Source organism: Pimephales promelas, chromosome 9, assembly GCF_988280905.1.
Source record: "Pimephales promelas chromosome 9, fPimPro1.hap1.1, whole genome shotgun sequence".
Classification (NCBI taxonomy): domain Eukaryota; kingdom Metazoa; phylum Chordata; class Actinopteri; order Cypriniformes; family Leuciscidae; genus Pimephales; species Pimephales promelas.
The window spans coordinates 16,292,880-16,305,325 of record NC_142777.1 but is presented as its reverse complement, the minus strand read 5'-3'; the positions used below and the strand labels follow the sequence as shown (position 1 = coordinate 16,305,325).

The following is a 12,446-nucleotide window of genomic DNA, read 5'->3' as shown; positions in this document are numbered from 1 at the left end:
TGGCCTTAAAAAACATCTTTAGCCATGTGAAATTAGAGGCATTCGAAATCACAATCCAAACAAAGATGCTAGACACTTGAGCAGTTGTTTTTGCATAATTTCAAGACTTAGACCATTCTGTACAGTATTTACAGAGTTTTGAGTTTATCTTTGTGAAATTTTGTTACATAAAGACACATCTGCACACAAAAAAAGGAGGCGCTTAAGGAAAAGCGTTTCTTTGGGTACCGCTATTACCAAACCAGCTGCGCTTATAAACACTACTTTATACCGAGGGAAGAGGAAAAGGAAATGCCATCGAAACTATTCTGAAGACAGTCAGTTGCCTTCAGAGATACATCTATTAAACCCCCCACACTCAATTCAATATATATATTTTTCTTCCTATATTTCAAGCATCATTAACAGTGAGCTCGCTGCTCTTTGCGTCTGTCTTCAGCGTGTCCCGTCTCTGGCCTGTGTTTATGTTCTGGGAAATTATTGTAATCCAGTTTTTGTGTCAGGAATCTGACAGGAATATAGATTAGCCAAAAAACAAAATGCATGTTTAAATTTAGTTTTTCGTTGGGGAACATAAATAGCACAATAAATCGACGCTTTCCAGGCAAATCAACTAAATGTGTTGATGCATTGTTCCAGCCCTAGATGAAACAATCATGCACAATACAAGGAAACCATGAGTTTTTGGTCTGGGGTCTTGATTAGTAAAACCAGACTCACCAGTCTGACCTGTAGCTGATGACGGAGAATCTGCCCCTGAGCCATGTTGGGTGTTGGTTTATAGGTCAACTGGTACTGCTTGTCCATTCCCATCATGTTGCCCATGCCAGCAGGCTGCATATTAGGCATAGTGTAGGAACGTGGAGGAATTTTGGTCATAGGAGTCCTGGGACGGAAAGGGGGCTCCAAACCGGGGCCTCCTTAAGGGGGAAAATGTGGAAGACGATAAAAGAAAAGGTAGAAGATGTGTTTGAGATGTTTAGGCATGCTGGGATATGTGCTGACCTGGTGGTAGAGGCTGGTTTTGGGCATAGATCATTTGAGGCCGGTAGCCCATCGGAAAAGGCATGTTCGATTGGCCCATGCCCATGTCCATGGGTGGCGTGTACTGCATGACTCCTGGGTTGTGCGGCTTGTAGTCCTAGACCACAGGAACCATCAAATGAATTTCCATCTTGATTTCTATTTGTGGCATTTCAATATACATACATATACATATTTTTTGTACCTCTTGTTTATTTGCAGATGGCTGTTTCTTTTTCTTCTTCTTCTTACTGTCAGATGCAACACTGTTGACGCTCTTCTCCTGCTTCCCTGTTTCCACCTTCTTGTCCGGCTCGGGAGCCACAGGTGTAGGTGGCTCCTCCTCCTCTTGGGGCAGGTTGAGGGGTGCCAGATAGTAACTGCGTTGTTTGGGCTTTATGTGGGTGTGGTAAAGCAGGAGCCGCTGCTGCTCCTCAAACTTTGTGACTTTGCGATCGACCCTCACGGTTCCGAACCAGCCCCAGGAGAGCGGAGCAGAGTGCTTCAGCCCCTCAAACACGTCCCATGGAGAAATCTTCTGCTTAGTCGACACCTGAAGACCCTGTGCGCGAGAGGTCACAAAACAAATGCAAATGTAACTGAGTGGCCAGCAGCTGAGCAGCACTTTAACACCAAAGAGGCTTGCTACTTACCTCCTTTTCAAATCCAGCAATTTTGTTGCCCTTGGTGTCGATGAGCGACCCCTGGGGCTCACAGGTGATGACATCACGTGTCTGCTTGGGTAGAGGCAGCAACTGACGCACTTTCTCCAAGCTCTCGGACTGACGGTCACCGAGTTCTTTCTGCAGGACAAAACAAACTGGAGTCTTACATTTTCGGAAGAAAAATTGAGTGGCGCTTGCAAAACTTTTTTTTTTTTTAATTTTTTTAAAAAAAATGTTTTTGAAATAGAATTATTATATGCTCACCAAGGCTGCATTTATTTGATCAAAAATACACACATAAAAAAGTTATTTTAAATTTTCATAATATTTCACAATATAACCATTTTATTCGAATATATTTTAAAATGTAGTTCATTCCTGTGATGCGAACCTGAATTTTAAGCATCATTAAAGCAGTCTTCTGTCATATGATCCTTCAGAAATGATTCTAATAGGCTGATTTGATGCTCAAGAAACATTTTGTAATATTATAAATGACTTAACTGAATCAATTTAATTACTGAATACAAGTGTGGTAGTGTAGCTTCTGCTATTATGAGCTAAGTCAGAAAATGAGCAATCACTTAGAAAAGCAGTAGCATGCACCTCTCCATTAACATGAGGTATTGTTCATGTTAATGCTTTGGGTTTCTGGCTTTAGAATCAGTTTAAAGTGAAAAGAAAGCTATAATAGCGATGAAACACTTTGACTGTTTTTCAATGCAAGGCTTTTTCTAAACAGCATCAGTATTGGTCTCACCCTGAGCTTCTTGACCAGGTTCATGTAGGCCCTCTTGTTCTCCTCCATACTGCCCTGAGAGATGCTGGACATGTCAGCCGCCAAAGTGCCGTTAATCAACACGCTCAGCATGTCTAACACCGTAGTGAAGAGCTCACTAATGGAAAAGAACAAACATCTTTTTAAATCAGACGGTATAGCAAAGACGATCAGTGGCAGTGAACGAGGGGGGTCGGATCTCACTTGTTTGACTGCATGTCCACAGTACCACTGCTGATGATGTCCAGCAGAAGCACCGCCCACTCTGTCGTTTGCTGTGTGCTACGCTGTACCGTATCAAACATCCCGCCCACCTAGACCACATGACAAGAAATTGAAAAAATGGGTTCAGTGCAGTATAACCAGATCTTATTGACATTCATTTGTCTTTTAACCTCAGGCTCACAATACAAGGAATTGAAATTGATGAGAGGAAGATCAACACAGAGATTGTACTTGTTTTGTTAGCTTAAAAGCAGATGTATGAGAGAAAGGGATAACAGTTGCACACCAGATTGAGTCTCAGCTTCAACGCCTCGTGCATCATCTGCTTGGCTTTGCAGTCGTCCTGGTACTGGTCCTCACGCCAGTTCGTCACAATCTGATGGGGGAATACATTGTTAGTGCTCCACGTCTCTTTGGACTGATACAGTGTTTTTGAGGGGTGGAGTTGATGAGGTACCTGCTGGACTTGGCTGTAAAGGGAAGTCAAGAGACCTTCTCTCTGCTCATCTTGTCCCTTGAGACACGTCAGCACCAGAGACAGGAAGGGCTGCTGGCTCAAGAGAGACATACTGAAAGAGAAAAGAAAACATGAACAAAACGACGATCCTTGATAACTCAATCACACATGTTCATTATCATAAACTGCATTACTGAACATGTCTAGACCAGGGCCGTAGCCAGTATTGCCCACATTACTCACTGGCCCGCCCAGGCAAGTTTGATAAAAAATATTGTTTTTAGTTTATATTTATTATTCAAATGTATTTAAGAAAATATATTAATATAGACTTGATTTATTGTTGACTTGACTGTTGTGTGTGTTTAATTCGTTTCCCGAATAAAATGGAACTGTCAAAGCAAGTTATAGAAAAGCTCCCTCCGGAACGTTATTGGTTGCTATGGTTGCTGGGGGTTCCGACAGGAAAACGTTCAGGGCGTCGGTGCCACGATAATGGCTAAACAACTTTCTTTAATGTGCTGTTTGGAAAAAGCAAGAGTTGAGGGAGATGACACGCTACTGCCTTCATCTACCGAGTCCACCCAGCCCAGTTCTTCAGACTCATTAACCCACAAAGAGTAGTCAGGTGCTGCGCGGCGGCTGCTTCTTGCTCTTTTTCTCCTGGTCTGCCTGACGCGGGTTTACCCGCCGATCTAACTGCGATATTATTATTTTAGCTTACTTTATTTTTGGGTGAACTGTCTTTGCACTGCTGACCAGCCTGAATAAAATAGACATGTTATTGTCTACACTGGTTTGCCCAGCCTTTATTGAGCTCTGTTGGTTGAACATGATGATTTGCCGAATATAAAGGTGTAACTGTTTTTGCAGTTTGTTAATGTTTCTACTCTCTAAGGTTAATTGTTATTGAGGTATTTTTTTTTCTTTGAAAAACTATAGGCCCACTCACATTTTCACTGGCCCTGGTATGGAGTGCTACAAATTATTGATATAAAGTTGCAATCAAAGTTTGGGGGGAAGGGGGGGGGGGTCGGGGGGGGGGGGTTGTTGTTGAAAGAAATGAATACTTTGTTCAGCGAGTATGCATTACATTGGTCAAAACATAACCAGTGTAATTTCTTTATTCTGTCAGCCGCGACGTCGCAGAAATAGGAACCGTTTCTAAATTAGAAACTTTGCGTGTCGTCGTCGCGTCTGGTTAGGACAAAAACTCTGAGTAACATGGAAAAGATACCTTTTATCGCGTGTCGCATGTAGTTAGGACACGGTGTAAGACGCAGTGGGAACGAAATACCAAACTCGCCAAGCTAAGCGCTGCGTAACTAAATGACCAGATAACTTACACGACTAGTTCAAGCAGACAAAACATGGGAACCTGTAGCCATATCGATATTGGATTACCCTGGTACAGTAATGTCTATTAATCTCCAGTATTATTACATTGTTTGATATTATGTAAATGATGTGAATTTGAATTTTATATTGGTTTATTTATTATTACTTTATGTTACTTGTATTTATATCGTTTAAACATATAAGGTAATACTGTGTCCAGTTTGGCCCTGTAAAAAGTGTGTGCGGTTTCGTATTCTTAAGTACTGTTTCAAGAACCGTTTAAGCACCGGAACCATTTAAAAAAATACAGAGTAGGTACTGGTATCTGATAAAACCCAACCGATACCCAACACTAGTCAAAAGACGCAGTAAAGACATTATAAATGTTACAAAAGATTTCTATATGAAAACTTATTATGTTCCTTTGAACTTTTTATTAAATGAATCCTGAGAGAATAAAACCATCACGGTTGGACTGTTGCAGCAGCTTGGAAGTCCATGCTATAAGTTACTTTAGTACCTCTTTTGTTTCTGCCGATCTCTTTCTTTTCGCGAGGAGGGTCCCAGGTGCTGTCCCTTCTCCAGCTCTTCACCAGCAGCCTTCAGGACGTGACCCTGCACTGAGGTGTGCAGCTTACCAATCAGAGGGGCCACTAACCAGACACCCGAACGCTCAGAGGAACTGAACAAAACACAAACATTAACAACAATATTTGAGAAACACTCTGAGAAATCTCTTCTTCCAGATCAGACATTGATTTATGTGGTTTGAAAGCAAGAAGCGACTATATCAAACTAAAAGTAAACATGACCACAGGGAGAGAGCAATGATTGGGGTCACCCACCTGAGCACAGGTTTCAGCTTGCTGGCACTGTTGCTATTGGAGACGGAGCCGCCAGAGACAGCGGAGCCATTCCAGGTGGGATTACTAGAGTTCATCTCAGCAGATTTCTGGAAAACTTCTATGGTGGCCTTGGCTATATTTTCCTGAAGAGCATACAGCTCCTGTAAAGAGTTGGTTCAGATGTACCAGGAAATTATGAACCTTACAGAAAGGACAAAAAAATCATCAAGCAGAGTTGAACTCGGCAAGCACTTACATTAGTTGAGCTTACATTAGTTGAGTTTGAATTAGGCGAGCATTGCTTGATCATGAGCTGTAGCTCGAGAGACGACTGTCTCATGGTCCACTGGTCCATGTTCTGTAAGCAGAAAAACAGACGGAATATGGAAAGAATGCATTTCAAAAGGAATCAAAGCCGAGCTTAAGAGCCCAGCTGGAGCTTAATTGCAATGATGGACCCCTGTCTTCACAGTCTATGAAGATGAAAACTAATCCAGAATAATGAGCTGCTCTGAGACCCACACAAATCGTTAATGGCTTAAAGGCTAAAGCGTGTGAAATAAATAATTAAGCCTGGGGAAATGGCTGTCTTTTTACTCTCTGCTGCTCTTGCATTGCTGAGCAGAGCAGCCAGGTGTCTAAAACACCAAACCACGTGGTTTCATGTATGCAGACCTAGTCTGCTGGGCTTTAAAGCTGATCTGCACCTACAGCGTCACCTAAAGGAATAGCAAAAACAAGTACTTTTTTTTCAGAAGACTCCTTAAAAATGTGTAGGAACATGGCATATTACAGTGTTTCCCACAGGATTCTGTGAGTCTATGCCGGGTGGATTACAGACTCTCTAAAGAGAAGCTAGAATTGTTTGTACAGGGACTTATTACTATTTATATACAATCACACTCTAAAAATTAATATTTCATTCTAAGTATATAAATTATTTTATTAGTTTGGCGTAAAAGCATGTTATTAAATGCTGTCTTTTGTTGGACAAGAGGTTCATAACTGTAAAAAATAAAGTGACCCTTGTGCACGTTGCTATTCAAACATGCATCTTTAAAATCACAGCCCTGAGGTCTTTTATGTTATACAATGTAAAAATACTTTTTTGGGGCATTAAATATTTATATAATGCAGTGTTTCTGATTAAAGTAATATTTAAATATATGGTTTAGACTTTAACCCCAACATAGAGTTGGCAATATCTAAAAATTCACTCTATACTACTACAAACAGCTCAGTCCACGCCGGAGCAGATGTTATCATGGGGTCATGTGAGAGCGTGTGACCTGCAGGATGCGTTTGATGCGCTGTCTCTGAGGATTCTCGCCCTCCTCGCTGTCCAGCTGCCTGTGTGGGTAACAGATGAGCTGCAGTAACCGCTGAGCCTGGATGTTCCCCAGCACTGGATCCTGCAGTGCACTGCTGTCCTCCGACAGAGACTTCAAACACCGCTCGCCGACCCATTCCTGAAAGAGAGGGAAAAAAAATAAATAAATAAAAAAATCAGCAAAATGAAATGCAAACTTCTTAAATGAGGAAAAGTGTTTCATTGTTTTCAAAATACAGTTTGTTCATTACAGTGACGGACACACAATTTGGAGTAATACAAGGTTGTTGCACACTTTTTAAAGTCAAATTTAAGGCTTTTTAAGACCGTACATTAGGGGTGTGCAATATTGACAAAAAATATCTCTCAATATTTTAATATATTTACACTGCGTTTACAATTACATAATGCTATGAGTTGTTTTTTTCAATATTTAAATATGAAATGATTTCTAATTTTAACGTTATAATTAAAGGGTACTTTAAAAATGAAACTAAAACTGCCAGTAGGTGGCGGCAAGTCTTAATAAGTGAGTTGAGGGAGTCATTCAACCGATTTGTTCAAACAGCTGATTCATTCAGGAAAGAAGCACATGATTGAATCATTAATCTGATTCGTTCAAAACCCGTATTTTAGTCACAAAAAAAGGTATCATTTTGAAAATCTCGTAAGTGAAATGATGGGAAAATAAACAATATTGATAATATTGTGTCTAAAATGTAACTCACAATGTTAATTTATTCATAATTTAACTGTTGTATAAAATAAATATTACATTTGCAATTGTACATGGGAAAACGGCACTCTTGCTTGTGATATTGTAATATAACAACAACATAATATGAAAAGACAAAAACTCATTTGGGGACATAAAACTGCACACATCACACAGTGAAAGCACAAGTGATAAATGCGATGTCAGCTCGCCTCACAGTGCCTCGTACATAGTTAAAACAATGATTACAATATTATCATAGACCATACATATGATATGCATCAAGTATCAACTGAACTGACATTACCCATTTCCTTCTCTCCTCCTTTCACGTGCAGGAGACAGACGTAATATTACAAATATAATTGTCACGTTAACAAACAAACCCACAAAGAAATAAAAAAAAATTAAATGTATGCTAATAAGAAAGTTTTCATTTGGAAAGCATTTAGATTCATCCAAGTCAACGTGTAATCTAAAATTTAAGACCTTTAATAAGAAAAAAATAAGACTTTTTATGGCATAAATTTAAAAAATCTAATTTGAGACTTAAGGATCCGCAGAAACCCTGGTAATAGTGAGACATCCTTTATTACATCCTCGTTTTTAAGCTAGCGGTTAGTATGTAACTCAAGAATCTCTTTACCAAGGAAATTATTTTCACAGCTTCAATCTGTTTATTTTACAATTCAGATTATAATAGCTCTTTCCATGGATGAGAATCTGATCCTCTTAAAAATCATCACCTGCTGGCAGATGCTCTTCAGCACATACTTGGCGTAAACCACCAGACTGGCTGTTTCAATAGAGACGTTACGTCCTCCAGATTTTTTGGAGCCCATGTCATCCTCTCCAATGTCGTCCAAGCCAGCAGGATGGGAGAAGCCAGAACCCTTCAGCTCAGCATCTCCTGGAAAAATAAACACAAAGTCACACTTTTAGCCACCCATGCATTCTGTAGGCATAAACATCTTACTGCCAGCTGGATTCCCATTCCTCTGGCTTTCTTCTTTACCAAAAGCCTGTAATAAACTTGTGGCCTTTCCTAGGTCTCGTTGTTTTGCTCTCTGATCACTGGATACAGTTAAAGCTTCTGTATGACCACCAAGACATGTTATTCTTCCTGTTTGATTGGCTAAAACATGAATGCACAACAAAAGGTACCCAAAATCTCACCCAGCATGAAAACGGCCTTTAACACGGCAAACACGGCCCCCACCACAATGCTGTTCTGAGAAGCAGCCAGCAAGTGTCGGTCGCAGGACGATCTGATGCCCACTGTGGATTTGTCTGTGGACAAAAACACAACTCTCAGTTTTGTGGATATATATAGAAAGTGTCTAGAGTTGTTCAGGTGGGATGTGTAGTGTGTGTTCTGCGTTACCTGATTTGGTGCCGTCTTGTGGACAGGGGTTGCGCTGGGGGGTTCTGAACAGATGAAGCAGGATCCTGCAGGTCAGTCTGGCTCCAGGTTCAGAATCCTGCTCACTACAGGCTGCACACAAACAGGAACATGTCACAACCAGAGTCTTCCATAAAAAGGCACTAGAACATGACCTCATCATTTCTCACAGCTGCATGGAGGCAGAACACAATCCTGCACAGCACCACACAGACACACCACCGGTGACTCAAACGAGCTGAATTCATCAACACCCTGGCAAAATAATCCTTTAAAGTAGCCAGAAGGAGCTCAGACGTGTTAGTTCAGCCAAACACAAAAATGCTGTCATGAATTGCTCACCCTCATGTTATTACAAATTGAATGACGCCACTGTTGAACTCAAAAGAAGGCACAAAGAAAGAAGGAAGATGCAGAGCTCATCAAATATGGTAAATGGGAGCTCAAACATGCTTGCTTGACATTCTTCTCGTGGATTAAGCAAGAACATTGAGCTTCCATTAACCATATTTGAAGAGCTCTTCATATGTGTCTTGATCAATGTGTACAAGTGAATAAAAGCTAGTATTAAGGGTCAACTCACACTAAGCAATTTGAACTGTGTCCGAGCACGTTTGAGCCTCAAAGTCTGGTTTGTTTGACTAGTGTAATCTCACTGAACCATGCCCCGGCCCGCTTGAAGAGGTGGGTTTGAACATGGTTCGATTGGCTCAGGCATGGTACGCGTGTAGTGTGAGCGCTAACCATGTTAAAAACACCCTAAATCTGCACCACTTGATTCATGTGGATTTCTCTAACTTCAAGTCTTTTGTCCAAAAAAAACTTTAACTTAAAGGGTTAGTTCACCCAAAAATGAAAATTAAGTCATTAATTACTCACCCCCATGCTGTACCAACCCCGTAAGACCTTCGTTCGTCTTCGGAACACAAATGAAGATATTTTTGATTAAATTTGAGAGCTGTATAACTACCACATTGGCTCCTAAGGGACTGCCTCTTGACGGCCCAGAAAGTCAATGAAGAAAATGTTTAAATATCCCAAGTGACTACCGTGGCTCAACTATATGTTTATCAAGCGACGCGAATACTTTTTGTGCGAAAAAACAAACAAAAATAACGAGTTTATTCGACTATTTCTTTTCTTCCTTGTAGGCCAGAAACAAGACTTCCTTAGATTTCCACAACGCATGCGCGAGATTTGCGATCTGCTTACACTACTTCAGAGCCGCTCTGCACTACTTCAGATCGCAAATCTCGCGCATGCGTCGTGGAAATCTAAGGAAGTCTCGTTTCTGGCCTACAAGGAAGAAAAGAAATAGTCGAATAAACTCGTTATTTTTGTTTGTTTTTTCGCACAAAAAGTATTCGCGTCGCTTGATAAACATATAGTTGAGCCACGGTAGTCACTTGGGATATTTAAACATTTTCTTCATTGACTTTCTGGGCCGTCAAGAGGCAGTCCCTTAGGAGCCAATGTGGTAGTTATACAGCTCTCAAATTTAATCAAAAATATCTTCATTTGTGTTCCGAAGACGAACGAAGGTCTTACGGGGTTGGTACAGCATGGGGGTGAGTAATTAATGACTTAATTTTCATTTTTGGGTGAACTAACCCTTTAAAGTTCTGGTTGCGTAGACTTTCAGCGGATGGACAAAAGAGTGATGAAAGAATATAAAAAAAAATACCTTTATTGGTGATTCAAAAATAAATGAAAGTCATCTGGGTTTGGAATGACATGACAGTAAGTAAATGATAACAAAATGTAATTTTGGGTGAACTATTCCGCAAAACTCTCACACAAAGTTATCATATGACTTCACTATTTGAATGAATTCTGATTTTAGCAGCTTATGTTTCCGTTATGAAAAACAGCGCTCTGCAGATACTTAAAAAAAACATCACGGACGTCGTCAAACAGGTTTGTAATGATATTAGGGTGAGTAAACAACACCAGAATAAATTTTGTGAAAATGCTTTCACTGCTGCCCTGAATAGCTCCTTGTGCAGTGAACCAATCAGAGACAGACAGAGAGTGAATCTGTGGGCACTGGGCAGTGGAAACAGCAGTGCTGCTAAAGATAGAGCTTCCCAGTGTGAAATGTGGAGACATCAAACAGGCAGGCAGTTAGTACTTTCATCTCTCTCTTATAGAAGTGTAAAAAACTAAACGCCTACACTTCCAAGTGTGAGGCACGCAGTGAATGAGCGTCTGTGTGGTAGGTGGCTGTGGAATACTGGGAGCCTGTGGAGACCCATACCTGCGTTCAGGAGAGAGGGGATGGCCACGCAGCGCACCAGATCCTCCAGCAACAAACACTGCCGAGCTATCAGGATAGCGACGAATGTCGCCAGTGAGTCATGGAAAGAAAGATCACTCACCTGCCAAAGACAAAACACATGCAATTTTCACCAAGAACGTCTAGCCATTCTAGTCGACTAGACATTTTATCCTGTGCAACAGAGACACAGTAAGTCGATCAGAGCACAAACAACAGACAGCATACTAAGGTGCTTTGACATTTACTGTTTTTCACACTTCACATTTCAGAAATGTCACGTGAGGGTGAAATATTTCCACACACAGTAGTTCAAATTTGCCACACTGACAAACAGAAAGCTGCTTAGTTCTCTGTGAACTGGGATTAATTCCTCACTTCCTTTTTGCTATGACTGCACCTTTGGGGGTTTGCACAATAGATATAGAGACTCACGTCAACGTTGCAGAGTAGATCGTTAAAGCCGCAGTTGCCGTTGTTGGAAGAGCAGCAGAGAGCCTTGAGCACTCCCAACCACTCAGCACTGAGAGAGCGACAGTACGCAGTCAGCTCCGCACACAGGATACCGATATCGTTCACCCTGAAACAAAACGCACAACATTTGCTCACCATTGTAGAGATGCCATGCAGCTGTTCTGCTATTACTGAAGATGCCTATGGACTTGTTACAATAATCAACATTTTTGTGTTGCCGTCTAATTAGCCTTATTTTGCCTTCTAATTAGTAACTAATAGACCATCTTACAGCCCACATGATCAAATAGGTGTGCACGCATTTTGGCAACGGAAGTGGTATTGTTTCCCACTGGCTCTATCATGTTAGCAACTCTGAAAGTTTATCAAAGCGGTTTCCCAGCATCAAAATGTCTGGTTGTTGTGTTTAAGGTTGCACTAATTGATATTCCACCAAGGTTTTATGGGATTCCGACAGGATCACGGCTGTTTCAGAAGAACCGGCGGCGCCTGTGGCTGCAGGCGATTAAACGAGTTGATTGGAAAAATGCTCGCGTCTACATTCACAGTGCTTTCCAACTTCATTTGTAATTGTTATAAGTAGTTTAATTGCAATGTATGCAAGAAACATAGTTACTATTAAAGTACTATAGCATTACAAAATAAAACTTTAAACAAAAGTGCGTCAACACAGCAATCAATAACAACATAAAATGTAAGGACAAGGATAAATGTAGGTCTGGGTGAAGAATAAGAATAAATGAAAGAATGAATGTAGGGAAAAATTAAGGAAAACAAATGTAGGTCTGGGTAATATGGTTGATTAAGCCTCATATCGTTCTCTTGTGTCAACACAAAAGTCGAGTCTATGTCATGGTATTTGGCGGTCTGTACATGACCACAGACAACGTATTCATTAGCATCCAGTGATTTATATGCT

At 40.8% G+C, this 12,446-nt stretch overlaps 1 protein-coding gene across 8 annotated transcripts in view; it reads right to left on the bottom strand.

Moving 5' to 3' along the window:
- Nucleotides 1-12,446, bottom strand: part of med12 (mediator complex subunit 12) — a 33,664-nt gene that overhangs the window by 7,439 nt on the left and 13,779 nt on the right. For 3 of the 8 annotated variants that reach the window (XM_039648487.2, XM_039648484.2, XM_039648485.2), the window contains exons 22-38: nt 11,489-11,633; nt 11,036-11,156; nt 8,761-8,871; nt 8,553-8,666; nt 8,123-8,286; nt 6,621-6,800; nt 5,588-5,689; nt 5,332-5,492; nt 5,007-5,168; nt 3,149-3,260; nt 2,978-3,067; nt 2,671-2,780; nt 2,449-2,584; nt 1,677-1,826; nt 1,229-1,585; nt 1,006-1,141; nt 721-920 (exon numbers count right to left, since the gene is read on the bottom strand). In XM_039648487.2, the coding sequence (XP_039504421.2) occupies nt 721-920; nt 1,006-1,141; nt 1,229-1,585; nt 1,677-1,826; nt 2,449-2,584; nt 2,671-2,780; nt 2,978-3,067; nt 3,149-3,260; nt 5,007-5,168; nt 5,332-5,492; nt 5,588-5,689; nt 6,621-6,800; nt 8,123-8,286; nt 8,553-8,666; nt 8,761-8,871; nt 11,036-11,156; nt 11,489-11,633 (2,551 nt within the window). The remainder of the gene's footprint in view (nt 1-720; nt 921-1,005; nt 1,142-1,228; nt 1,586-1,676; nt 1,827-2,448; nt 2,585-2,670; nt 2,781-2,977; nt 3,068-3,148; nt 3,261-5,006; nt 5,169-5,331; nt 5,493-5,587; nt 5,690-6,620; nt 6,801-8,122; nt 8,287-8,552; nt 8,667-8,760; nt 8,872-11,035; nt 11,157-11,488; nt 11,634-12,446) is intronic. The other 5 variants (XM_089134791.1, XM_039648491.2, XM_039648489.2 and 2 more) reach the window with 3 other exon arrangements.